The following is a 27,811-nucleotide window of genomic DNA, read 5'->3' on the forward strand; positions in this document are numbered from 1 at the left end:
TTTTAACATATACTGTGACTCTCAGACAGACCTCATTTTTAATAATTTATTCACTGTGCCTTTGTTTAAAATATCTTAAATCATTTTCCTTCAATAAATAAGTAAATCTGATGGTTCACCTGGAGAGATTTTCCTGTGGAGAAATAAAAACAAAGTCCATGACTCCCTCCCAAAAAAAGAAGACTAAGAAGAAAAAAAAAAAAGATACTTTCAAGTATCACAATAAAACAATGCCCAAGATTGAACTGTTCAAAACCTCAGGGCTTGACATGGTTCACAACACGGTTTTCAAACAGTTTCAGCAATTTGAAAACCTGTTGTTACACAACTGTTTCAAAAAATAAAAACACATTGCTACAAATCATAGGGACTGTCTTTATAAATGCTGCCAAATCAGCAGGAACGTACAGAGAATATAATCAAACTTTTGATTGATAGAAACAAGTCAGTGCATGAATAAGCAGGTACATGAAACACTTCTTAGAAAACTAATATGTACAGTGCTACAGCTGACTGAAACCAAATTTCAAAAAAGGTAACTGAATATGACTGCCATATTCTGAGAAAAGGTAAGGCAAATTAAAACAAATACAATCCACCGGTCTCTCGCCGTCTCACCCCCCCACCACACAGAGCTGATTGTCTAATGGCTTTCCTAAAAACACCATAGTGGTGGAAAACGTTCTTTAAAGGTTCTATGAGGTCACGGTCCCATTTCTTCTAGAAACACTATCAAACGGTAAGCCCATTTCTCTGTCCTCTGTGTCCTCAGTGGAATCGTTATGCAAGAGTTCATAGTTGCTGTGTGTCGCCACGCCGTTGGCTGCGGGAAAGGACTTGTCCTCCTTCCTCATGGACACAGCAAGAGTAGCCAAGCTAACACTAACGTCTTTGAAGGCGTGCAGCAGGAAAATGCCAACAATGATTGTGAGGAAGCCACTGAGTGTTCCGATGACATCGTCCGGCCCCATGTGCTCCCACTCCTTAAAGAGGATGGCGGAGCAGACGAGTACTGAGGTGGTGAAGAACACATAGTAGATGGGAGTCACCAGTGATGTGTTGAAAATGTCCAGTGCCTTGTTCAAATAGTTAATCTGAGTGCTCACACAGGCCACCAGACCCAGAAGCAGGACCCACGCCAGCGGGTTAGCCACAACATTTTTTCCATTAATCGCTTCTTTGATGGTAATTCCCAATCCTTTGACACAGGACACGGACAACGATCCAATCACTGAGCAGATAGTGATGTATACAAGGATATTGGTCTGGCCATGGCGAGGACCCACAACAAATATGAATATGAGTGCTACAATGACGACAGTGGTGGCAAAGACCAAAAAACCTATGAGAAAGAAAAAGGAAACAAATCACATCAACTTAAATTCATAAAAGATGGCCATATTTTTTTTTGATTAATCATGCGTCAAAGAGCATTCTATAAAAGGACAGATGGTAAAATCTATATTTTATACCTGCATACACAACCAAAACTGGAGATATTTTGACAGGTAACTGGTTTTAGCAGTTGAGCCTCCAGGTACAGTCTGTAATTGTGTGGACAAAATAAATATTTACACTGTAAATGAGGTTACCCCAACCCTAATCACTGACCTGACCCCCAACCACGACACGAGCACAGGAACAGAACAGACTGAATTTGAGAGAAGAATGCAGTACAGAATAAACTTTTCGTCACTTCACAAGGTGGAATCGTCCTCGCCACACACGTACGCAAGCACCATCACCTACCATGATATTAATAACCAGCCATGTTCCATACCTTTACAACTAACATGCGCACGTGCCATTGTCTGTTTACCAGCGCTGTTTGTGCTGCGAGTCCTATTTTTATTCCCTAAAAAATTAATTAATTTCAAAATGTTACATCTCTCTCCTAGTACCGTGTGCAGCAGTGGTTGGATGTTTACATACACTCATGGGCATGAATGTCATAGTACCTTTGAGCTTTTAATGATGTCTTTGAACTGTTCTTTTGCCAGAGTGGAATGATTGTACAGAATATATCATTAATGACATTAATAATCAAGAAACGGGTGCACAAGTTTTAATTTATTTTGGATCTTCTCTAGTACACGCATGGTTAAAATTATACATACAGGCTGAAATATATACATACACCCCCACTAATATTTGGGTAAATGTCCCTTAGCAAGATGCTTCTCATGTGAGGATGTCAGTTTGGGTCTTCTTCCAGACCATGGCAAAGTGGTGACACATCTGACTAACTTGTGCTTATGTAGTTTTTTTGAACGGATGATCTTGGAATCTGCAGTTGTTTAGAAATGGCTCCAAGAGACCTTCCCAACTTGTGTAAACCTACAATTCTCCTTCTTAGACCTCCCTGAGTTGCTTGGACTTTGCCATTGTTCAGTCCAGTGAGTGCTGTCAAACACATCCTTTCTATGCTGAGAAAGAGAACCTATCAGTTGTAGTAAATCATGATCACTAACAAAGCATTAATAGGGCCAGGCCTTGTCATATATAAAGAAAAGAACCTTCAGCACCACCTATTAAAAGGTTTAAATGAAAATATGTATGTTTGAACCTGTATGTATAATTTTGACCCTGTGTGGATTAAAGAACCAAAATAAATTCCAACTTCTGCACCCAATTCTTGCTTTTTTAGAGTCAATGATGAATGCTGTACAATCATTCCATTCTAACAAAATAACAGTTCATAGATATCATTAAAACTCCAAAATTACTATGACATTCATACCTATGAGTGTATGTAAACTTGTAACTACAACCATATGTCTGTGTTGTGTGACACATTGCAAAATTTACCATGAAGTTTAATTCCAACCACGAACCCATCGTGCTGAGTAATACTTTAAGTGCCATTGCTCTCTTTAAAGGCAAAGTGCACAAATTGTTTGTGCAAATGACGAGTGATTCCTTGAATGTTGTAATTTTGTTATTTCAGTTACAGCAGTGGGCAGTAAATATAATTTAATCCCACATGCATGCAATCTGCTTTCATCTCCCACAGTTCACAGCACCCATCTTGCTCACTTGGTTTAAAGTATGCGGCTCACATTTTCTCCATTTTAGCATCCATAAATCTGTCATCAACCTAATGGTCTGTTGAAGAAAATCTTGAAAGCCTTTCTGTACAGATTACTTCCAAGATGGTTTGACCTAGTTGCACTTCCACAGCTGGGCTGGGTCTTCATGAAATGAGTGCACTAACTGGGTCACACCTCACTTTTTCCTCTCATCCTGGATTACTTAATCCTGCCTTTGTGCAATAGAATCAGAATCAGAAGAAGTTTTATTGCCACTGTCAATGAACAGGATTCACAGACTAGGAATTTGCTTTGATATAATGGTGCAACATTAAGCAGAAAGCAATATAAAATGCTAAGATAAAATATATGCTAAAATAAGATAAAATATAAGATAAAATATGAAAGGCTGTGTGCAACAGAAATAGCCCATAAACCGTGTAGCTGTAGGGCTGCAACTTAGAATTGTTTTAATAATGGACTACGATAACAATTACCCATCAGTGATTCAACTAATTGGGATCGATAGACTAGCGCCACAATACGTCTATCACGAATCAATGCATTCCCACTAATTATGTACAAAGTAATCTATAGTGAATGTTATAGTGTTAAAGAAACAAATTATTCTCAAGTGTAATTGTAATCCATTGGTGGATGGTGATATGGTTACCCGCCCAGGGCCACACAACCACTCATCACACAAACCATTACACATATCTTGCTAAAGCGCATCTGAAAAGTATTCACAGTGCTTCACTTTTTTCCATATTTTGTTATGTTACAGCCTTATTCCAAAATGGAGTAAATTCAGTTTTTCCCTTCAAATTTCTTCTCACAACACCCCATAATGACAACATGAAAAAGAAAAAAAAAAAAAAAAATTTCTTTGCAAATTTATTAAAAATAAAAAACTAAGAAATCACATGTACATAAGTATTCACACCCTTGAAATACTTTCTTGATGCACCATTGGCAGCAATTACAGCCTCAAGTCTTCTTGAATACGATGCCACAAGCTTGGTGCACCTATCTTTGGGCAGTTTCATCCATTCCTCTTTGCAGCACCTCTCAAGCTCCATCAGGTTGGATGGGGAGCATCAGTGCACAGACATTTTCAGATCTCTCCAGAGATGTTCAATTGAATTCAGGTCTGGACTCTGGCTGGGTCAGCACAAGGACATTCAGAGTTGTCCTGAAGCCACTCCTTTGATATCTTGGCTGTGTACTTAGGGTCACTGTCCTACTGAAAGATGAACTGTCACCCCAGTCTGAGGTCAAGAGCGCTCTGGAGCAGGTTTCCATCCAGGATGTCTCTGTACATTGCTGCATTCATCTTTTCCTCAATCCTGACTAGTCTCCCAGTTGCTGCCACTGAAAAACATCCCCACAGCATGATGCTGCCACCACCATGCTTCACTGCAGAGGTGTCCTGACACTTGCATGACTTTGATGCACGCACGTCATGGTGACGATCCCACCTGCTGTGTTCCCAGGTGGACGCTGTGCTTTGTTCCACCGGCTGCCACGTGCTCTACGCTGGACGCTGCATATATATAAAATAATTATTTCATAGCAGATTAATCATTTTCTCTGCAAGTTGGCTGCTGAAAATGGGCTTTAATCGCTTTGTGAATCACGGTGGACTGCTCCAGCAGCAGCGGTTCGCACACTCTGAATGGGCTGGAGAAAGCATTTGGAGCTGTCTAAAAAGGTAATTGTATCAATGTTGCGCACTTGTGGCATAAATTTACAGCATAAACTTGAAATACACCAAAGTCGCCGTGACATGTATCAAGCAGTGCGCACCTGCCCATTTCTGGCGTACACCTGACGTGATCTTGATAAATGCGGCGGGTGGAAACGATTGTAATTATAATAAACACGCCCATAAATATTCAGACTCCGCTTCAGACACACCCTCATTTTACGACATGGAAGACGGAAAGACGGCAATGAAAAAGAACTCCACCAATCACGACGCGTGCCAATAGAGCGTCAAAAGCGGCCGTCTTATCAATTGTTTTGTAGTATATAATCAATAAAGTGTTACAGTGGTCCTTCATTAATCGCTGGAGTTACGTTCTAAAAAATAGCCCGTAATACGCGAAACCGCGACGTAGTCAGCGTTATTTTTTACAATTATTATAGACGTTTCAAAGCTGTAAAACCCCTCACTACACAGTTTATACACGTTCTCAATCAGGCATGAACATTTTCTCACTTTTCTCTCGTGTGTAAACACTGTCAAAGTTCAAACCTTAGTAGGAAAATAAGACCAAACTGTTTTCAGGTCCAAACATTTGTTTGAGAAATAAAAATAGAACGTTTTCCTATAAATAATTATGATGGCATTTAGAACTAACGAATTAATTTTAACGATCAACGAACGAGGTCGGACACATAAGAAATTATTAATAGTGACTGACCAGTATTTCACAGATCGGGCCTCTGCGTCCTGACGCCAAGCCTTTTCCCACTCACACCTTGCAGGTGTTTGTTTCCGTGTGACAAACACAGTTATGAGTAGTTGTTGGCGCTCTTTTCTCTTCTGGGAAACAAGATTCTTATAAACAGATACGCAGAACACAGAACACTGTAAAAAAAAAAAAAAAAAAAAGGCATACAAAATTGGACGAAATACTCCGCGAGACTCCGAGGCCACGACAGATGAACGGCGTTATAGCGAGGGACCACTGTATTCTCTTTTCACATGTCAATAATTCTTGACGTGGATATTTGCTCGCTCAATTAATAAGACACGCCTAATCTGTCAGATTTCTTTATTTTTTAAATGTATTTCTGTATTTATTTTATTGTGACAACCGAATGGAGACGACAAAACCTGGTTGCAGCACGGGCGAATTAAGGGAATGACGAAACTACAGTTATTATCAATTTCATAGTCTAAAACGATCACACCACATGAAGTTAAGCTCAGCGCTGCTCTGGCTCCAGGCTCGAAGTCTGGAGATAAAGGCGAGCAGCGCTTTCCTTCCTGTCAGCGCTGTGACCACGGATCGTGCTCCATAACAATCCCGCAAAGGCGGGATTTGTGTTGATTATTATGTAGTATAATCAGGAAAGTGTTATTTATGTAACATATGCATTGATTTGTATAATGGCACTGTTTATCATGTTGATCATCTTCATTTTTATGTGGATTCCAGCGCTGGTTCATTTTGGTGTATAATTTACGCCACCTCTCGACCTGGTGTATACTTTCAGCGCAGCGTACGCCAACGACCACATTGATAAATGCCAAGTAGCGCAGCCGTTTTGGCGTACACCCCATATACGCTCAAATATCGCCGTACGCAACGTTGATACATGAGGCCCATTGTCCTGCTGAAAGATGAACAGTTACCCCAGGTTGAGTTCAAGAGCGCTCTGGAGCAGGTTTTCATCCAGGTTGTCTCTGTACATTGCTGCATTCATCTTTCCTTCAATCCTGACTAGTTTCCCAGTTGCTGCTGCTAAAAAACATCCCCATAGCATGATGCTGCCACCACCATGCTTCACTGTAGGGATGGTGCCTGGTTTCCTCCAAACATGACACCTGCTTCACTGTAGGGATGGTGTCTGGTTTCCTCCAAACATGACACCTGGGATTCACATCAAAGAGTTCAATCTTTGTCTCATCAGACCAGAGAATTTTGTTTCTCATGGTCTAAGACTCCTTCAAGTTCCTTTTGGCAAACTCCAGATGGGCTGCCATGTGCCTTTTACTAAGGAGTGGCTTCTGTCTGGCCACTCTACCATACACACCTGATTGATGGATTGCTGCAGCAATAGTTGTCCTTCTGGAAGGTTCTCCTCTCCCCACAGAGGAATGCTGGAGCTCTAACAGAGTCACCATTGAGTTCTTGGTCACCTCCCTGACTAAGGCCCTTCTCCTCCATCACTCAGTTTAGACGGGCAGCCAGCTTGTGGAAGAGCCCTGGTGGATCTGAACTTCTTCCATTTACAGATGATGGAGGCCACTGTGCTCATTGGAACCTTCAAAACATCAGAAATGTTTCTGTACCCTTCCCCAGATTAGTGCCTTGAGACAATCCTGTCTCTGAGGTCTACAAACAATTCCTTTGACTTCATGCTTGGTTTGTGCTCTGATATGCACTGTCAACTACGGGACCTTATACAACCCCTGGCAATAATTATGGAATCACCGGCCTCGGAGGATGTTCATTCAGTTGTTTAATTTTGTAGAAAAAAAGCAGATCACAGACATGACACAAAACTAAAGTCATTTCAAATGACAACTTTCTGGCTTTAAGAAACACTATAAGAAATCAGGAAAAATAATTGTGGCAGTCAGTAACAGTTACTTTTTTAGACCAAGCAGAGGGAAAAAATATGGACTCACTCAATTCTGAGGAATAAATTATGGAATCACTCTGTAAATTTTCGTCCCCAAAACTAACACCTGCATCAAATCAGATCTGCTCGTTAGTCTGCATCTAAAAAGGAGTGATCACACCTTGGAGAGCTGTTGCACCAAGTGGACTGACATGAATCATGGCTCCAACACGAGAGATGTCAATTGAAACAAAGGAGAGGATTATCAAACTCTTAAAAGAGGGTAAATCATCATGCAATGTTGCAAAAGATGTTGGTTGTTCACAGTCAGCTGTGTCTAAACTCTGGACCAAATACAAACAACATGGGAAGGTTGTTAAAGGCAAACATACTGGTAGACCAAGGAAGACATCAAAGCGTCAAGACAGAAAACTTAAAGCAATATGTCTCAAAAATTGAAAATGCACAACAAAACAAATGAGGAACGAGTGGGAGAAAACTGGAGTCAACGTCTGTGACCGAACTGCAAGAAACTGCCTAAAGGAAAAGGGATTTACATACAGAAAAGCTAAACGAAAGCCATCATTAACACCTAAACAGAAAAAAACAAGGTTACAATGGGCTAAGGAAAAGCAATCGTGGACTGTGGATGACTGGATGAAAGTCATATTCAGCGATGAATCTCGAATCTGCATTGGGCAAGGTGATGATGCTGGAACTTTTGTTTGGTGCCGTTCCAATGAGATTTATAAAGATGACTGCCTGAAGAGAACATGTAAATTTCCACAGTCATTGATGATATGGGGCTGCATGTCAGGTAAAGGCACTGGGGAGATGGCTGTCATTACATCATCAATAAATGCACAAGTTTACGTTGATATTTTGGACACTTTTCTTATCTCATCAATTGAAAGGATGTTTGGGGATGATGAAATCATTTTTCAAGATGATAATGCATCTTGCCATAGAGCAAAAACTGTGAAAACATTCCTTGCAAAAAGACACATAGGGTCAATGTCATGGCCTGCAAATAGTCCGGATCTTAATCCAATTGAAAATCTTTGGTGGAAGTTGAAGAAAATGGTCCATGACAAGGCTCCAACCTGCAAAGCTGATCTGGCAACAGCAATCAGAGTAAGTTGGAGCCAGATTGATGAAGAGTACTGTTTGTCACTCATTAAGTCCACGCCTCAGAGACTGCAAGCTGTTATAAGGTGGTGCAACAAAATACTAGTGATGTGTTGGAGCGTTCTTTTGTTTTTCATGATTCCATAATTTTTTCCTCAGAATTGAGTGAGTCCATATTTTTTTCCCTCTGCTTGGTCTAAAAAAGTAACTGTTACTGACTGCCACAATTTTTTTCCTGATTTCTTATAGTGTTTCTTAAAGCCAGAAAGTTGCCATTTGAAATGACTTTAGTTTTGTGTCATGTCTGTGATTTGCTTTTTTTCTACAAAATTAAACAACTGAATGAACATCCTCCGAGGCCGGTGATTCCATAATTTTTGCCAGGGGTTGTATGTAGACAGGTGTGTGTCTTTCCAAATCATGTCCAATCAACTGAATTTACCCCAGGTGGACTCCAGCTAAGCTGTAGAAACATCTCCAGGATGATCACTGGAAACAGGATGCACCTGAGCTCAGTTCTGAGTTTCATGATAAAGGCTGTGAGTACTTATGTACATGTGAGCTTTTTTATTTATTTTTATAAATTTGCAAAAATCTATATATCTATATATATATCTATCTATATATACCTATCTATATATATATATCTATATATATATATATATATATATATATATATATATACACACGCACACATACACACACACACACAATGCTAAAATACCCTCTGCTGTATGAGCATTGTATCATTTATAATTTGCAGTTGTTTAATAAATTTTTACGATCCTATTGTCTTACATACAGTTTGTACATGTTCAAATCAAATCATTTGTTCATGTTGTGCAAATCAAGGAATATTTGTAGATCACCCTCTGTGCATTTGCAGGTATTAATATTAATGAGACAAATTTAACTCCATAGATAGTTAGCAAAAGTTAGCATGCAAGCTAACATCAACAAAATGTCTTGTAAATGACACCAGGGGTGTTATCAGGTTACAAGAACAGTGTCTTCAGTTTAAGAAGTGTTTCTTTCTCACTTGCTTTTACATAATATACCAGACATGAAGTAGTTAGCAAGTCGCTAAACTAAGAAGTGATGTCACCATGCTAACCTCCGTAAAACGTCTTACAAATAAGTTCAGAGGTGTTAAGAGGTCCCAAGGGCCCTTAGTGATTTTCTGGTCAGGCTGGGATTTGAACTGAGGGTCCTCTGGTCTCAAGCCCAGTGCTTTAACTGCTAGACCATCACCTCCCCTGAAGTGTTGTGAATACTTTCCAGATGCACTGTATGAAACCAAAAGGCTCCACACTCAAGTAGTTCATTTGCTGCTGCCCCCCCCCCCCACCATCATTAAAGATAAAACATCCAGTTTGTTCTTGTCACTACGGAAAATGGAAAAAGTTGAAATTTTAACAATGCATGAAGTCAAGGTGCATGGATGTCTCACTCACAGCCAGCAGTGGTGGAATTTCACTTCACATCCTCATTGAAAACAAACATCCAGTTTAGTGTTTGGAGGATACAAGATAACTGCTTGGCTGCCAGTTTTCATACAAAATCATGCCCAAAGTTTAACACATATTGGAAGGTGATGGTCTAGTAGTGGTAAAGTGTGGTGCTTCAGACCAGAGGATCCTCAGTTGAAAACCCAGCCAGACCAGAAAATCACTAAGGGCCCTTGGGCAAGGTTGCTCCTGTTGTGTAGTGAGCGCCTAGCACGGCAGCACCCCGACATCAGTGTGTGAGTGTGTCTGGGTGAATGCGAGGCATAACTGTAAAGCACTTTAAGCTTCTGATGTAGATGGAAAAGCGCTGTATAAATTCAGTCCATTTTCATTATGTGCTTTGATAATCTGATGACATCTTCAAATGTCAGTGTAGAAGCCTGAAGATAACTATGTCATCCTAGCCAACTAACCAGCATATGTTTAGCTCGTAAACTTCATCTGCACTGCTCTCATTTGTAGCTTTGTAAACCATCCCTACACTTTACAACACTGACACCGCTTCACCACCTACATTTTATTAAGATAAACAGTGAGTAAGACAGGTGCTTTTATTAAAATGGACTTTTGGCCAAAGCACTCCACTGATCAAAATATAGCTTTGTCTGTCCAAATTAAAAAACTATTTAACTATTAAAACACCTGTCAATATTTTGGTGGGGGTTGTTTGTTTGTTTCAGCCATATGTACCTGGGTCAACTAGTTTCTTGGCCATGTGCTCAAGACTGCTGATCTCCTCCTCTTGTGGAGCATGAATCACCATGGTGGTGGAGCCCAGAATGCTGAGCAGACAGCCAAGCTTCCCATGCAGGTTTAACCGCTCGGTCAGGAAGTATGACGACAGGATGGCACTGCAACAACATTCACCGTCAACCACAATAACTCCAGCAATTCATTTTCAAATGTTTGGGGGGGGGGGGCACATTTAAACAATGTTTGTCTGTACAAGTCATCTTTACCTGACCAGCACACTGAGGGCCCCCAGAGGAGTAACCAGTGTAGCAGGAGCAAAAGCATAAGCTGCAAAGTTAGCTGCTTCCCCAGCCCCCACTGTAAAAGAAGAACAGTTATAAGGTTAACTATAAATAACAAATAAAGGCAGAGGTGCTATAACCACATATTATCAAATGTTACAATCCATTAAAGATCATACTGGCCATTTTGATATTTGAGCCCAACATCAGCAATTCAAACACACACGTTACTACAAACTCATAAATGTACTTATACCGATACCAATTAGTACTAGTCAAAGAGGCTGATGACTATTATCAGATCTGATATGAATGTAGCATAGTGAGTCCATTTGTACCAACGCAAACTTTAAAACAAAAGTTCCTTTTAAGGATGTTAAAATGCTGGGTGGGTAAATTTACATATTAAAAAAATTAATAAACATGAGAGGAAGATAAAAACTGTGTGCTGTATTTTCCGGCATATAAGTCGCAGCTTTTAAATCCCTCTTGAAGAGGAAAAACCCATATATATCTCACACCGTTTTTCTGTGTTATCGGCTACTTAATTTAGGATTTTTGTACAACGTTGTGTACTTTTTATTATTGGCATATATCATTTCATTACTGGAGCTTATTTTGTTGAGTACTTTGATTCCTGGGAAAGACCTATGCATATAAACACAGTCATTTCAATTATTATTCTTAAGAACCAATGTGTGATTTTTATTTATATAAGTTGCACAGGAGCACAAGTCACAGGAACTCCCAAACACGACTTACACCCCAGAAAATATGGTAAATGTTGCAGCTAATATCTTTCTCATCCTGATTTAAATGATTTAATAATCACTAAATGTAAAGCACTGTGTAAGTTTCATTATTTAATGTTTCACATGCAGATTTGAAGACACTTCGTTGAATAGTTAATAGTGTAGCTCGTTCTACTGCTGCCGTCTGTACTCACCATCAACGGACTGAGCAAATGCAGAAATGCCTTTTGACATACAATCTCAGGAAGTTCATCTGAGTGCTCGTTTGACATTGTAACAGACATCATTGAGTAAATGGTCACGTTTGATGGTGTGTGACACTTTGGAGATATGTTACACCACATTCCGACTGGTTTTCAGTTTAGCAGAGTCGACGTTAATATTTTTAAGTAATGGTTCCATGGGCCATCAAACCTAGAAATGTGGTGCCCCAAATGCGAACTTTTATTAAATTAAAAGCAACCAAAAAATGTATTAGGAGTGTGAGAATCCATTCTTAGATGCTTTGCAATATGGGCATGGATGATTCTGAATCAGTTCACAAATGTGAATAATTTTTTTATAAACAATTGTGGGGTTGGAAAGTGGGTGCTGGTCATAGTTAACAAGAGCTTTTTGCATTTCTTATGTAAACCTGTGCTTCCTCTACATTTACTCGGATCATTTACGATCCAGAAACATCCTTTTAATTTCAGTACAATGACCATACGGCTTTGCTACAGCCACTCTGTCATTACAGAAGCTGCAAGTGTTGTACTCTGTAATTACACACAAAAACCTGTTTTTCAACTATATACAAGAAACTACAGAACAAGAAGCACATTGTGACAAGTTCTGGCTCCATCTCAACACAGAATTTAACTTCAAAGTCTAAAAACAAATGACAAAATGCTTGTTTGTGCCACAAAAGAAAATCTTGGCTTTTATCTTTACCCTACGTGAGCATGCTAAAAAGCACTGCTGAAGGTTCCAGTGAAAGTAGGCTGATATTCTGTTTCATGAAGCGCTAATTAACCATCTAAACAGCTTATCTGTTGAGTATCATGGCTGTCATTTATAGCTGGTCACCTAAAATCATCTCCACAACTATCTTCACTGTGCTACACAATGTTGGCGTGCATGTGTACACAGTTCGTCCCACTGAAAATAAAAACGAAAATGTACATGCGTGAGATGAGAATAGATGCCATGATTTCTGCAATTTAAAGTATCAGCAGTGCAACAAAGTTTCACCATTATCACAATGCAAATTGCTGTTTTTAAATGATCCTAACACAAGTACAGAGTGCAGCACAGTCTTGTGCAAGCACCCATGTGACGCAATGAAGTGCACATAAATGTTTTACCACTGTTGGAGTGACAACAATCCCAGCACTTAAACTGTTTTAGCACAGCAGCACCAGCGCCGCTGAGTTGTAGAATTTATTGTCAGAGAATGAGAGTCACAGGGGTGCAAACATGGCAGAGTTCACCAACATGCATGGATAATCATTTTATAATCAAATCGCAGCCCTCTGAATCCCACGCCTAGTATGTATGGAAATATGGTTACTTACCAGCATAAATCTGTAAGTGAAATCAGTATTTTGAAGTCAAACCTCAAAACAGCCAGTTTGGTCTTTTGATGAGAAAAAGTATCATCACTTACTTGATAGTAAACCAGCCCACCATAACCATTCTTTAAGATATGCATGACCACCTTGGCCTGAAGAGCATAAAATCAACATTTTAGAACATGTAATTTCACCAACAGCACATCGTCCAAGTAACAACTTGATGTAATTTTCCAAGTCTCTGCTAGTCTTAATGTAAAGTAATTTGAGGTCAATGACTCCTAACACACAGCTAAATATTTAAACACACCTTTTATAGACACACAACTCAGCAAGCCAGAAATGGAGGCAAGGTATAACAAGTTGGTATGATAATATTCTGTCCAAACTTGTTAGACCTCTTAGATTCCTCGAACAAGTACTTCAGGGCGTGTCCCAAAGCACATAAACTTAACATTCGATGACTGTTAACATGGAGCACAACATTCTTTTTGATTTTAATCCCCTTTTAAGGCTATTGCCGTATAAAAAAGTATTTTCTGATTACATTAACCTGAATCAGGTCATATTCAGCGTCAGAAATAATCAAATGAAGGTGTGTTGAAGACATGTTTGAGTTACTGAAGTGCACTGTAGAGATGTATATACCTTGATTACAGTATAACATCTAACTGCACTACACTTTGTAACATGTAAACAGGAAAACAAATTGAATATTCCATAAGCAACTCGTAAATACAGTCGTATTTAGAACGGGGCCAATAGTCACATTATTGCTGCCCAAGTAAACACAATCATTCTCTGTGTGGGTCTAACAAAAAACACGATCAGTACCTGCCCGCATCGACCCCTTCTTGGCCAGCCTTAAGAGTCCCTTCTTCTTGAGGATAAAACTGCCTCCGATGAAGATGCTGGAGCTGATGGCCAACGCGAGACCGATGTAAAAATCATACTTTCCCCTGTCGTGACCCATAGCGAGGCTGGATGTGTTAACGTATTCCGTCACATTAACAAACAAGCACTGCAGATGATCACCAACAGTACAGTTCTGAGCAGCCCACACACCTGAAATAACATAAAACTCAATGAAAAAAATCCAGAAAAGCGCAAAAGACGAAAGGCAGAAATCTCTGCAGGAGTCACCTACCGGCTCCACATGAGACATTACAACCGGCAACCACATGTGACATATTGCGAGAAAGATCAATCACAAAAACAGCACATTTAAGGCTCAGTACAGTCTGCGTCCATGAAACAGCGGCAGCGTTGTGGCTGGTAAAACACGTTGTGCAATAATGTTGTCAAAGAGCTGCACAAATCCAGGAAATGTAAGAGAAACTCCCCTCGCTAACAGACAGCGGCTAGCCCCGGTCAAACTTAACGTTAGTCACACAGCTAACGGTAGCGGTCACGCGTCAGTAAACATAATTATAGACACGTCCGCGGTGGTGTTTGTAATTATGTAATAATGATAAATAAGAACGAGGATGCATTTTGCCTCCTTTAAGCAGTTTGTGGTCACTAGCTTGCGTGAGCCCGGCGGTTAGCCGAGTGGCTAGTTATCAGCTAGCTACATCAGGAGTGTCAGTATAGGTGTCAGAGCGTAACGGCGCGGCGTAAATACCTGTTTAAAGGTGTTTTCCTCCGAAATAGGTGAGCTGGCCTGCAGGGCTGCGGCTTATCTTCACATAGCGCTCCGTCCGCACACAAACACCGCACCCTGACGCACTGAGCGCCTCTTCTTCTGCGCATCAGCGCGCTGGAGCCGCCGGATGGTCTGATTGTGTGGCCCCCCGCCGGCTGAAGTCCACACGCCAGGCCCAAAGTCCACATTTATTACACAAGTTATTAGCCAGGTTAGCCGATAATTGGTAATGTAAATTAGTAAGTCATCGAAGGTGAGTATTTTTGATGGATTTTTTTTTTTTTAAGATGCCCATTAGTCCATCCATACATATGTTTATTCCAGTTAAGCCTTTCCAAGGTGGAGAACACACCCTGGACAGGACACCAATCTAAACCCAATCACCGGATTCACCAAACCTGGATGTTTTTGGAAGTGGGAGGCCCTCTCCTGCCTGCCACTGCAGCATTGACAATTCTCACTCACTCATCTTCACCCGCTTTTCCAGGTCCAGGTCTCGGGGGCAACAGCTCCACATAGACAACCTCTGACTGGGGGATCCCGAGGTGTTCCCAGACCAGTGTGGAGCGCTAATCTCTCCACCTAGTCCTGGGTCTTCCCCGGGGGGTCTCCTCACGGATGGATGTGCCTGGAACTCCTCCCTAGGGAGGCGCCCAGGCGGCATCCTTACCAGATGCCCAAACCACCTCAGCTGGCTCCTTTCAGCGCGAAGGAGCAGCGACTCTACTCCGAGCTCCCCGCAGATGACCGAACTTCTCACCCTATCTTTAAGGGAGACACCAGGAAGCCCATTTCAGCCACTTGTACCCGCGATCTAGTTCTTTCAGTCAAGACTCAACCCTCATGACCATAGGTGATATGATCAAGAGATATGTATATTAACTGATTTCAAATGGTCTGCATCAGACGCTCAAAGCGGTTTATAAATATGATGTTAAGGTGCTGCCATACAAGGCGCTCACTACACACACTTAGTGGGCCCATAGTGATTTTCCAGTCAGGCGGGGATTTGAACCGAGGATCTTCTGGTCTCCAATGCCTTAACCACTAGACCATCATCCCCCACCTCCCTCCTTCAATAGATAATAACCAGTTGACTGGTTTTCTTATATCAAAGTCAAAACTAAAAACATTTTACTCACTAATAGAAAGCATTCTGTAGGAAAGATCAGTAAACTTCTTGAAGACAAGCATCACACAAGAGGGTATCACATGATCTGTGAAGTTCAGTTTGTGAGAGTTTCTATGCAACTAAAGAAATGTCAAGGTTTTTAAGTCCATTCCAAGTAAATCATATTAATGTGTCATCATACACTGATGGTTACTGTATCCGATTTGAGGATAGTAAATACCTTGCTAATTCCAAGAGAAAGTACAGAGTCAAGAAATCCACCTGTTCTAATTATTATGTTGAGCATGAAATAAGGTCATGATCCACAAAGTAGGGCATTGAACTCTTTACTCAGTGCTTTTAAGACTGTGATGAAAAACATGAATGGCTGTTATGAGGTAGACCTACTTACCATCAAAATTTCAGTTTGTTTTAATATTTGTGAACTTGAACAGCAATCAGACTAAACAGCTGATTGAAGCCCTGTTTCTTCACATGCCTGGTCATCCTCATTGACCAATTTCACTTCAGTGTTTACTAAGACTGCTAATCACTGCTAATCCTCATCTGCACAAAATCTGAAATTGTTACAATTTTCCATTTCTGAGAATTTTAATTCATTCACAGATACTAATTTCTGCCAATTTTTAATATCCAATATTGACTTAAATTTCACCACATACGTATTACTGAAGCAGAAAGAAAGCGATGGAGACTACTGCTAACATCTACAGGTGACCAGAGATAACTCAAAATAAATCTGAGCATATTTCATAAGAAGGTTTTGATGGATATCTGCTGGACAGATAACATTCACACACATCTACTGAGTCAGTTGTCAAAACTAAGGTTAGATGCAGTTATGTTTTTACTTGCTTTGCCAAAATAAGTCATTTTAGTTCAGCTTTTTAAGATGTATTTTGTCCTAGTTGTCAGTCAGACATTCAAACTTCCCAGATTCCATTAAATGCAGCAACAACTTAGAACTTTTCACTTTGCTCACACCCCTTCTTCATGTCGTCTGCAAAATCCAGTCCCACAAAGAAAACTCATTACATTTGCAGTGGAATCTCACCAAAATAAATACTTTAACATCAATACAAGTAACTGTAATTTCGTGACATACCACAGAAATAAAAGCACTTTTTAATGACAAGATTGCAACATAAAATATATATTTTGTCAGTTTTGTGAAAATTGAAAGGGATTATGACTTTAAAAGGTCCTTTAAATGTATTTATGTATGTAAATGATTAATTATATTTAATAGGGACAGTACTCACTGATAGGAACATTAATGAGCCAGAGTTAACGGGCTAATTTTCATGTGTTGTCCATAGCCAGTTCTTACTAAGCAACCTAGTATAGAATAATATGACATATAACATGAGACAAATTACACACATATCAGACCAGTACATTGCATGTCTACAAGACAAACACTGCAACAAACCCACATTACAACATCTCTCTCTCTCTCTCTCACACACACACACACACACACACACACACACACACACACACACACACACACACACACACACACACACACACACACACACACACACACACACACACACACACACACACACACACACACACCCACCCACACCAAATAAACAAGAAAAAAACATTGTCAGACTTAATCAATACAACACAGAATAAATAGTGAGAAAATGAATCTTCACTGCCAATAAAAAGGCAGCATGGGTTGCACAACATTACAAGTTTGTCTTGTGTTGGGTAAGATCTTAAAATGTGTTTTTGAAGGTGAAGTAATTACTCCTCTGTCTTAACTCAGGCTTACTGCATCTGTTTTGCACAACATTTTCTTGAGCTGAAAAAACTGACACCTGATTCTCACTCACTAAGCGCACACGCTTGCTAAGGGTCACTCCTCTATTTGGGCAATTCTATGGTAACGGAATTACAGCAGCAGCAAAATCTGGACATATGGCATCTAACCACGACAGATTAGCTCAGATTGTAATTCCGTTACCGTAGAATTGCCCATTTATCTATACTTAAATGAGTTTTATTGCATATCAAATATTCTTAGGGTTTGGGAAGGCCTTGTCGTGTATTCTGTGAAATGTAGTGAGGAATGCAAAGACAGATAAATGAATAAGTCTAGTCCATCCAGTTTAACAGAACTCAAAAACAATGAATGTTATCATGATCTAATATCATGAAGGTTGTGTATCATGTAGACGAACTGATTATAATCTGTTGAACTTTGACACACCAGATCTAGTCAAAAAGCAGCTTTGTTTTACTTATGTGATAAGATTATAAACCTGTCTGCCACCTGCCAGATGGTTGATGGCTATTGGAAATTAGGAGCAGGTTGGTCTAAGTACCTTGTCTGCCACCTGCAGGACATGCTTGGTCTTGTTGCAGGGAATTTTCTTATCATTACATACATGAAGGGAATTAGGAGATGTAGTTGAAGTTACAGTGCATCTGTAAAGTATTCCCAGTGCTTTACCTTTTCCACACTTTGTTTTATTACAGTAAGGGTATTCAACTCATTCCAGAAAGAGTCGAGAGGGTGCAGGTTTCTTTGCAGCCACTGAATCCAGTAGGTGATTTCACGGATTAACATCACTTTGAGCAGATGGAATCAGTTAATCCGTGAAATCACCTGCTGGATTCAGTGGCTGCAAAGAAAACCTGCACCGTCTGGTTTCTTTCTGGAGTGAGTTGAATACCCCGTCTTACAGCTTTATTCCAAAATGGATGAAATCCATTTGTTTCCTCAAAATTCTACACACAATACCCCATAATGACAATGTGAAAAAGTTTCTCTTTTTTGTTGAGTTTTTTTTGCAAATTTATACATATAAAAAAATCTAAGAAATCACGTGCACGTATGTATTCACAGCCTTTTCCATGAAGCTCACAATTGAGCACAGGTGCATCCTGTTTCCACTGATCATCCTTGAGATGTTTTCTACAGATTAATTGTAGTCCCCCTGGGGTAAATTCAGTTGGCTGGATGTGATTTGGAAAGGCACACACACCTGTCTACATATAAGGTCGCACAGCTGACAGGATGTGTCAGAGTACAAACCAAGCATGAAATCAAAGGAATTGTATGTAGACCTCTGAGACAGGATTGTCTCAAGGCACAAATCTGGGGAAGGGTACAGAAACATTTCTGTTGCTTTGAAGGTCCCAATGAGCACAGTGGCCTCCATCATTCGCAAATGGTAGAAGTTTGGATCCACCAGGACTCTTCTTAGAGCTGTCTGGACATCTAAACTGAGTGATCGGGGGAGAAGGGCCTTAGTCAGCGAGGTGACCAAGAACCCAATGGTCACTCTGTCAGAGCTCCAGCATTCCTTTGTGGAGGGAGGAGAACCTTCCAGAAGGTCAATCATCTTGAAAGCAATCCACCAATTAGGCATGGTGGTGGCAGCGTCATGTTGTAGGGATGTTTTTCAGCGCCAGGCACAGAGACACTCGTTAGGATTGAGGGAAAGATGAAAGCAGCAACATACAGAGACATCCTGGATGAAAACCTGCTCCAAAGCGCCCTTTACCTCAGACTGGGGCGATGGTTTGTCTTTTCAGCAGGACAATGACCCTAAGCAGCACACAGCCAAGATGTCAAAGGAGTGGTTTCAGGACAACTCTGTGAATTTCCTTGAGTGACCCAACCAGAGCCCAGACCTGAACCTGATTGAACATCTCTGGAGAGATCTGAAAATGGCTGTTCACCGACGCTCCCCATCCAACCTGATGGTGCTGCAAAGAGGAATGGGCAAAACTGCCCAAAGATAGGTGCGCCAAGCTTGTGGCATCATATTCAAGAAGACTTGAGGCTGTAATTGCTACCAAAGGTGCATCAACAAAGTATTTCAAGGGTGTGAATATTTCTGTACATGTGATTTCTTAGTTTTTTATTTGTAACAAATTTGCAAAAAAACAAACAAACAAACAACTTTTTTCATGTTTTTTCATGGTGTTGGAAGTAGAATTTTGAGGGGAAAATGTATTTACTCCATTTTGTTTTAAGGCTGTAACATAACAAAATTTGGAAAAAGTGAAGCACTGTGAATACTTTCCCGATGGACTGTACTATATACTAGTGCATCTATTTAGTGGTCAGTGTATAGTATTCATAAATTTTCAAACACTTGAAAACATTTATGCACACACGCCAATTACTCAAGTGATATGTCAAAAAAGGGTGATTAAAGATTGACTCGATTGATTCAGAAAATAGTTACATTTAAACTATTTTTGACAATGAATAAATAAAATAAGCATTTACAAAAAAAGATGCCAGTGGAGTCGACTATACATAAAATAATTAAGATTAATAGAACACTCTGAGCTATATAAATATAAAACCAAAACTCATATCGTAAAAGATCAAAATACATTCATGGTTTTAAGTTTTGAGCACTACTAAGTTAGGTGAATTGGAAACTTTATAACTGCCCAGGTCTCCCTCGCTAAAGAGATCTCGATCTCAATGGGACTAATCTGGTAAAATCAACGTTAATTAAAAATTAGTAGTAAGATTTGATCTTTAAACACCTCTCTACACTGATATCTAGTGGTCAAATGCCTGTTTCATTTACAAAGAATCAAAGTGATGTGAAGTTAAAACATTTGCTTGGATGTGGTAATTCTATATAAAATTTGTATATCTGTATTTATGGACGTTTTTAATATAGTGTGTCATGTTTTATAGTTTGTGTCCAGATGGATTTCATCACAATTTTTAGGGAGTACTTGTGAACATTTTATTATGATGTGTAGAAAACACTTTTATTGATTTATTTGTTAATAAATCAATGCACATAAAACAAAACATTTATTTCCATTATGGTACTCGTGGAAAAAAATGAACAAAACAAATAGCAATATTAATACTAATATTAATTAATTAATACTAAATAGTTTAGTGACTACAGGTGAACCTCATTAACTCGCGCATGTGTAACTCGTGTTTCGGCTTTACTCGCGGAAACTAGTAATAGTGCAATGTTTGTCTGTTGCATCAGCAGTTATACAGGTTAATGGTGTAGTGGAACAGAGCAGGAGTATCTTAAATGCAAACAGATCAAATCCAGGCTTGAATCTCCTGGCATAGTGTAGCTGCAATTTAACTGTTTTTTTTTTTTTTTTTCCTTAAAGAAAATCCTTCTCTGTGCCACTCCATCATGAAACAGTAAAGGTGACTTGTATTCCATAAAAAAATATAGGTGTTATTATATAGTTTTATTAATTTATAATATACAATGTTATTATATTACATATAATCCTAATGTCTAGCCTCAAAAAATGGAGGGACTATGTATAAAAACCTCTAAATCCTACATGGTTAATGTGATATTTTTGTTAAACTCTTGGAGTTAAACTTTAGTGTAATCCATTTAATGGTGGTTACTCAAACTGTAAGTAGTACAATACAAATAAATTATTAAGCCTGTCTTAACCAGATATGTGTTATTGCACAAAAGCCCGAGAAATGTAAAAGCATAACTATTAGTCCATCTTTTCCCACACCCCTTTCTTTTTCCAGGTAAGTAAGGCCTCCTGAGATATACGAAGTAAAACCACCCCAACGCACACAGTCATTAAAGCACACAGCATGGCTAAACAGTCAGTCAGCATGAGGGCAGTCCATTCCTTGTAGAGAAGAGCAGAAGCAAGAATCACCGAGCATGTGAATACCACATAGTAGATGGCTTCAAAGATGTTGGAGTTGAAGCACTCTAAAGCTTTCGTGATGAACAGGAACTGAAGCAGGACGCTGATAGACAAGGTTCCTAGAAAGCCCAGGAAGAGAGCCAGGGCTCCGCTGCTCGATGACCCTCTACCAAATACGTCTTGGGCAACAATTCCAAGTCCTTTGCTGCTCGGAACAGTGAATGTACCCAAGAGCGAGCATATGGCTACATACACCATGATGTTTGACGTGCCGTGAACTGGAGCAATCCAAACGATCAGCACGATCAGCAGCAGCACCACCAGCACGCCATAAATCAGGAACACTGCAGGATGACAAAGTAACAGTTCTCAGGGGAAATGATTTACCACATATTGCCCAGATAACACAGATACACATTCTAAGTTAAATGAAGTACAACTGGACGTGTTACCTGGGTCCAACAGCCTCTCTTCAAGCTCCAGTCTTGTAGTTACATTCTCAGCTTTCGGGGCATGAATGATGAGCAGAACAGAGCCACAGCAACATAACACACACCCGAGTTTCCCCAAAACATTCAGATGCTCCTTCATGGTCCAAGAAGCCAACACAGCCCTGCACCACACAAAACCACCACCATCACCAAGACTCAATTTACAGACTGACAGACTGACAGACTCAGCCTCGTGACAAACTGAGGACAAAACAGTTCCTGGATAAGGCTAAAGCCCTTAACTCACAGAGCTGCAAACAGTGACAAATGTATCGAATTTTGAATTTCGTTAGGGTTCGTAAAAGTTTGAAAAACAGTTTGCAAACAGTTTTTAGGGTCGCAAACAGTATTTGTTGCAGCAAATTTTGAACATATTCAAAATTTATTAGAGAATTTATTTACAACTTACAATTGTTTTTCAAACATTTGCAACTATTTGCAGAAAAATAAATTCGCAAAGAAATTTTGAATGCTCAAAATTTATTTGTGGCAAGAAATACTGTTTTTAACCCTAAAAACAGTTTGCAAACTGTTTTTCAATGTTTTACAAATGACAGAAGCAAACCCTGACTTTCACCAACAAAGTTGGCATATCCAAAAATCGCAATGTTCCTCAGCATTAGCGGCTCCGTGAGATTATTTGCCTAAATCTGAAACTCTATGTCACATCATATATGCAGTACTTTACTATACATCACAGAGCATACTAGACTGCACTTGGGATTTTTTGGAAGAAAATGTTACATTTCAAAGGGGGCAAATGATTTTGTCTTCATCTGAATAAAATAAATGCAATTATGTTAAAAGACACCAATACGGCCCAAAACAAGAGGTTGGCTGGTCCTCTATAGGAACCCAAAATTTCAGAGATGACTATGCAGTAGTTTTTACACCATTACTGAGGGAAAGTTTGCAGATCTACTAACTCACTCCATTAATCTGCAGACCCTACTTACCACAGGAGGTGGGGTGACAGGAAGCTATAGCATGTTACTTTGGTCACTGTATGATGTTTCTAGACTAAGCAAATGATAATAGTTCATAAAAATCTATTTGCCCTATTGACGTATCCCATAATCCCTTGCGCGCCAGAGAGTCGCTGCAGTCAAACAACATATAAAGAATCCACATGATGACAATTGTAAATGAATATTATACTATAAAAAAATGTAATTTTTTATGCTTTTCGTCATGTTAATAAGAGACTGCATGCATGATACCCTGAAAACTTGCTAAAACAATTATAACAAATAATCCGTGTCTGCTACGTTTAATCTGCGTGGAATTTAATAAACGCAAACCAAATTTCAGACATATTATATATTAGTCTCGAACAAAGACAACAAACAGTGTTGTAAAGAAGAATAATCAAGACGTTAAAGAGCAAACTTCACTTTCTGACATGATCAGGAAGCGAGCGTAGCTCACAGCAGCTCCCATTGAAAATAACGGAGAGACAGCCTGTGATTCTCGCATATTTACATACAATAAATGCAATAACAACATCTATAAACCCAGAGAATATATTCATAAGAGTTTTAGGCACAATCTAAAAATAGTTTTATGTTGCGATGTTAATGGTGTTGTCCATGTGCAGCGGTTAAAGTGCAGCCCGATCAGAGCATCTCAATGCAGTTCTCAATGTTACTGAGATCTCGCAGAGCGGCGACCTCTCCGAAGTTTTGCAGGATTTGAAACATCAATAGGGCGAATGAAAATGCTGTTGCTGACTTACCCAAAGAAGATGCCAAGGGCCCCTAAGGGTGTGACAATGGCAGCAGGAGCCACATTGTACGCCAGGAAATTCCCAATTTGACCAACAATCACTAAATTAGATCAAGATAAAAAGTTAAAAAAATCATGTCAGTGCATTCATCTCATACTTTAAATATACAGGTTTTAGTCTAACGATACAATTACCCGATATGTGAACATCACTCTCAGCCATTTTCCAAAATGATCAACTGAAATTGTAAATTCATAAACGTCTTTTCCTGCCTTTCCTTTATGCCACTATTCTCAGTTCATTCTGATACACTGTTAAAATAAACTTGCTTCAAATGGTAGTGAGACAAATGTAACACAATGAAGCTGGGTCATTCCATGTCACTTTGTCAAATTCCTCTCATCTTACTTTCTAGATTTAACAAAAACAAATTCCAGGTTTAAGATATCATCAGTATTTGGAAAAGTACAAAATTTCAGGACTGTTGGCTTAAAAACACCTTAGATGGTCAGGTGGGAAGTTTTTCTTAAGTTTGATTAACTGAGCAAGAATGACCCACTGCTTTCTGTGACTCATTACCTCTCCAGACAAAATTTAATTTTAATTGAGTACGGAAAGGAATCTAATGACACCCAAGAAGGCTAATAAATTTTAATACTTAATGTCGTCAAATTTGGATAAACTTTTAATTGCACCATTGTAGTTCTGTTTTGGAAAACATACATTTAAAACATAACATATAAGCTAAATGTTGGATGGAAACATCAATATAACCTTTACAAGTGGTCCTTTACAAGTGTAATATGATGAAAATCATAGTCGTCATCATCAACCGAAACCAACACCAGACTCGAGAGCTACAACACTACTGTACAGCATTGTTTTAAGGGACCTGGACATTTTCATAACAATGCAGATATACCAATATAACAATATAACAATACCATCCACTGATGGTAGCTTGTTTCTACCATCAGTGGATCTAACGAAAGCCTAATTTAAGATGTCCATACATCCAAGTTAAACGTGATTTGTTTTCTATTTTACTGTGCTTACTTTTTAGTGCTTACTTACTTTTAGTGTACACTGTGGACAGTGTACACTGAGAGGCACAACAAAGTGTCAGGAACTGCGTACAGGAACATCTGTGCTGCATATGGATTAGAAATCTGCAAGTCCTAATGGGAGAAGGACAAGGCTGAGGTCCTGTGGGACTTCACATTCCAGACAGACAAGCAGCTGCTGGCCAACCAGACATAATGATGGTTGACAAAGGAAAGAAAACTGCAGTTATGATCGATGGGGCAATTCCACAGCAGCAATCAGAAAAAAAGGAGCACAAGAAAATCAAGAAATACCAAGCAACTGGAGAAACTGGAGCAAATGTGGAAAGTAAAGTCTAAAGTGATCTCAGTGGTAATAGGACCACTAGGAGCTGTAACCCCAAAATTTTATCTCAGAAAAAAACCCAGATTTGATTAAATACAACCCGATTTTCCCAGAAACTGTTGGAGACAACCAAAAGGAAATTATGTAATTTATCACATTTGTTGTTGCCCTTTCGGCTGCTCCCCTTTTTTTTTGTCCAGGGTCACCACAGCGGATACAGTCAGATCCGCAATGGTATTTGGCACAAGTTTTACTCCGGATACCCTTCCTGACACAACTCCAGTTTTACCTGGATAAACACAGGCGCTGGTGTTCCGAAGAAGTCTCCCATCCAAGTACCAAGCAGGTCCTGCACTGCTTAGCTTCTGAGATCTGACGGGATCAGGCTTACACAGAGCAGACTGGCTGCCCATGTAGTTTATCACATGAATCAGTTAAAAAGTTACTGCAGTTACTACGCTCGTATTTTACATATCCATTCAAGGCAAAGTAAATGCACCTTGAGAAATCTCTATTTCATGTCTTTTATCCATCTCTGTATCACATCAAGAAGAGGAAAACAAACCGTTGAATTATGTTGTTAATTTATGTTAACCTGCTATGGATACAAATATTACATTTAAAAAAATACAAAAATTTAAAGGTGTGCATCCAGAGATAGATGGCGCTAGACTCACTGAACACTGTGCCACTCCACCACACAGCATCACGGACGTACGACCCTCCTACAGGAAACCACACTTTAGTTGTTGTAAATAAAACAACACATTTCTGTCCAATTAAAGTATGAATTTAAGTATGAATTCAACCATGACGCTGCTGTGGGTTTACTTATCTGTCATTCAGTCTACCTCTGGCACGGGAGCGTAATATTCCCTTTTTTTGAAGTACAAATGTCGAGCCATTGATGAAACTTGATATTACAGCAATCACTATTCCACTAACAGGTAACGAAGCACCGCTTAGCTTCCACTCAAACGACATAATAATTAAAACAAGTACAACACAACTTCGTGCTTCCGGAAGCGGCTCAATGTGCGCATGCGCTGAGCACGCTGTTGCAAACAGTAATGTGACCCGTCAGATTCTTAGCAAACCGGAAATTGTTTAAAAATCACGAGCTAAAGCGTTATTATTTTATACTGACAGATGTCACTATATTTTTTAGAAGACGTTTTTTTAAAATTTTTTTTTATAAAAAGTACATTTAAGTTTTCATGTGATATAATATTAAGTTTCATAATGCACTGTGGTAGCTAGTGCACTTTCTTCTGAAATGGAAGGTTACAGGTTCAAGACCTCTTGTGCTTATTTTCCATGTAATGTGGGCTCCTGTCTGGAAGTGTATCTTGTGTCAGTACTGGATGTGCTGTGATGACTCCAAGCAAAAAGGGAGAAGCTGAACGAATGTACTATAACATTAATATATAGATCAGCCATACATTAGAGCCAGCTTTGACAGTGGCGGCATCAGGAAATTTTTGTTGGGGGGGCTGAGGGAGAGCTGGGGTAAAAGTTGGAGGAGCTCCACAAAATGTCGTCGAAATGAACAATATATAGTAAATTGCTTTATAAATACCAAGGTATATGTTTTAGTCACTTGTGCTCCTCTAAAATGTGGTATCAATGCACACACACATAACTTAGAATGATTGCAAGTTCAGTAAACTTGCACATAGGTATACAAACTGAATTCATTGAAATGGTGCTCAAGATAATGCATGGAATCAACCACAAATCATCTATATCAAAGATTTATTGCCAATTTAACATCAAGGTCATAACAAGTCAATAAAAGTAAGTAAAAGATATAGCCTGAGAAACTTAGTTGTAAACAATATACAAAAAAGTGATTCTTTATGAAGTTTGTATATAATCTAGCCCAAGCGCAAAACTGCAGTTGAGATCCACAAATATGTCAGTCACTATTCACATTATTGTCAGAATTATTGGGGGGGGGGGGGGGGGGGCTGAGGGGGGTTTGGCTCATTATTGGGGGGGCTTAAGCTCCCCAAGCCCCCCCTTGGCGCCGCCTCTGCGCTTTTATATCTGAAAATCTTCTGAGGCCTACCCAAACCTTTAATCCCAATTTTGATTGACACATATGTACGACTAAGATGAAGTTTTTCCAAGAAGGTCAGATAAATGAAGAATAACACAATTTAAAACCATATGGCTTTGTTTTATTACTTCCGATTAATTATAAAGCAATCCAATATTTTTTATGGATTTTCTTTCTTTCCTTTTTGCCCCAAGAATTGTCCCATTGGTATGGCAAGGATAATGGAAGGTTCTGTTGTATCATTTATGACCCCAGCCAAATATTTATGTACATTGTGATTTTTTAATCAGAAAAACATCTCCTATGCGGGATCATTTATGACTCTGTAAAGATATCCCTGTTTTTTAACATTACAGGCTTTGGTTTTATTGAATAAAATCAATTAATTATATTATAACATTTTAGAATATCTGTCATAGAAAAAGAAGGTAGCATGGATGTGATAAATACAAACAGAGACATTAAAAAATAATAAAA

General features: G+C 39.3%; 2 protein-coding genes across 5 annotated transcripts; both read right to left on the bottom strand.

Moving 5' to 3' along the window:
- Positions 1-15,081, bottom strand: nipa2 (NIPA magnesium transporter 2). Of its 2 annotated transcripts, none has more exons than XM_034180622.1 (6): positions 14,868-15,081; positions 14,078-14,308; positions 13,339-13,395; positions 10,924-11,014; positions 10,655-10,815; positions 1-1,342 (listed from the first exon to the last, which is right to left on the bottom strand). In XM_034180622.1, exons 2-6 carry the CDS (start codon positions 14,214-14,216, stop codon positions 696-698), a joined length of 1,095 nt encoding a protein of 364 aa, XP_034036513.1. In that variant the 5' UTR covers positions 14,217-14,308; positions 14,868-15,081; the 3' UTR covers positions 1-695. The 2 variants fall into 2 exon arrangements, with proteins under 2 accessions (XP_034036513.1, XP_034036512.1); XM_034180621.1 differs by lacking the exon at positions 14,868-15,081 and adding an exon at positions 14,391-14,548.
- A 6,004-nt stretch (positions 15,082-21,085) lies between these two features.
- On the bottom strand, positions 21,086-26,303 carry nipa1 (NIPA magnesium transporter 1). 3 transcript variants are annotated; one of them, XM_034180625.1, is made up of 6 exons: positions 26,124-26,198; positions 25,950-25,997; positions 24,958-25,061; positions 23,893-23,983; positions 22,119-22,279; positions 21,086-22,010 (listed from the first exon to the last, which is right to left on the bottom strand). In XM_034180625.1, the coding sequence occupies exons 3-6, from the start codon at positions 25,037-25,039 to the stop codon at positions 21,502-21,504; spliced, it is 843 nt and encodes a 280-aa protein (XP_034036516.1). In that variant the 5' UTR covers positions 25,040-25,061; positions 25,950-25,997; positions 26,124-26,198; the 3' UTR covers positions 21,086-21,501. The 3 variants fall into 3 exon arrangements, with proteins under 3 accessions (XP_034036516.1, XP_034036514.1, XP_034036515.1); XM_034180623.1 differs by lacking the exon at positions 24,958-25,061 and having other exon boundaries at positions 26,124-26,303; XM_034180624.1 differs by lacking the exons at positions 25,950-25,997; positions 26,124-26,198 and having other exon boundaries at positions 24,958-25,539.
- Positions 26,304-27,811: the final 1,508 nt, after the last annotated feature.

This window comes from Thalassophryne amazonica, chromosome 10 (genome assembly GCF_902500255.1).
Source record: "Thalassophryne amazonica chromosome 10, fThaAma1.1, whole genome shotgun sequence".
NCBI classification, from domain to species: Eukaryota; Metazoa; Chordata; class Actinopteri; order Batrachoidiformes; family Batrachoididae; genus Thalassophryne; species Thalassophryne amazonica.

Bases quoted from the DNA above. Each gene is read 5' to 3' on its own strand.
- nipa2 (XM_034180621.1), bottom strand. From the start codon at position 14,433: ATGTCACATGTGGTTGCCGGTTGTAATGTCTCATGTGGAGCCG. The intron at 13,396-14,077 runs GTACTGATCGTG...TATGCTCTTCAG, and splicing joins GAAGGGGTCGATGCGGGCAG to GCCAAGGTGGTCATGCATAT. The intron at 10,816-10,923 runs GTAAAGATGACT...ATGTTGTTGCAG, and splicing joins GCCCTCAGTGTGCTGGTCAG to TGCCATCCTGTCGTCATACT.
- nipa1 (XM_034180623.1), bottom strand. From the start codon at position 26,256: ATGTCGTTTGAGTGGAAGCTAAGCGGTGCTTCGTTACCTGTTAGTGGA. The intron at 23,984-25,949 runs GTGAGTCTAGCG...GATCTAATTTAG, and splicing joins GTGGAGTGGCACAGTGTTCA to TGATTGTTGGTCAAATTGGG. The intron at 22,011-22,118 runs GTAACACGTCCA...GTCATCCTGCAG, and splicing joins AGAGAGGCTGTTGGACCCAG to TGTTCCTGATTTATGGCGTG.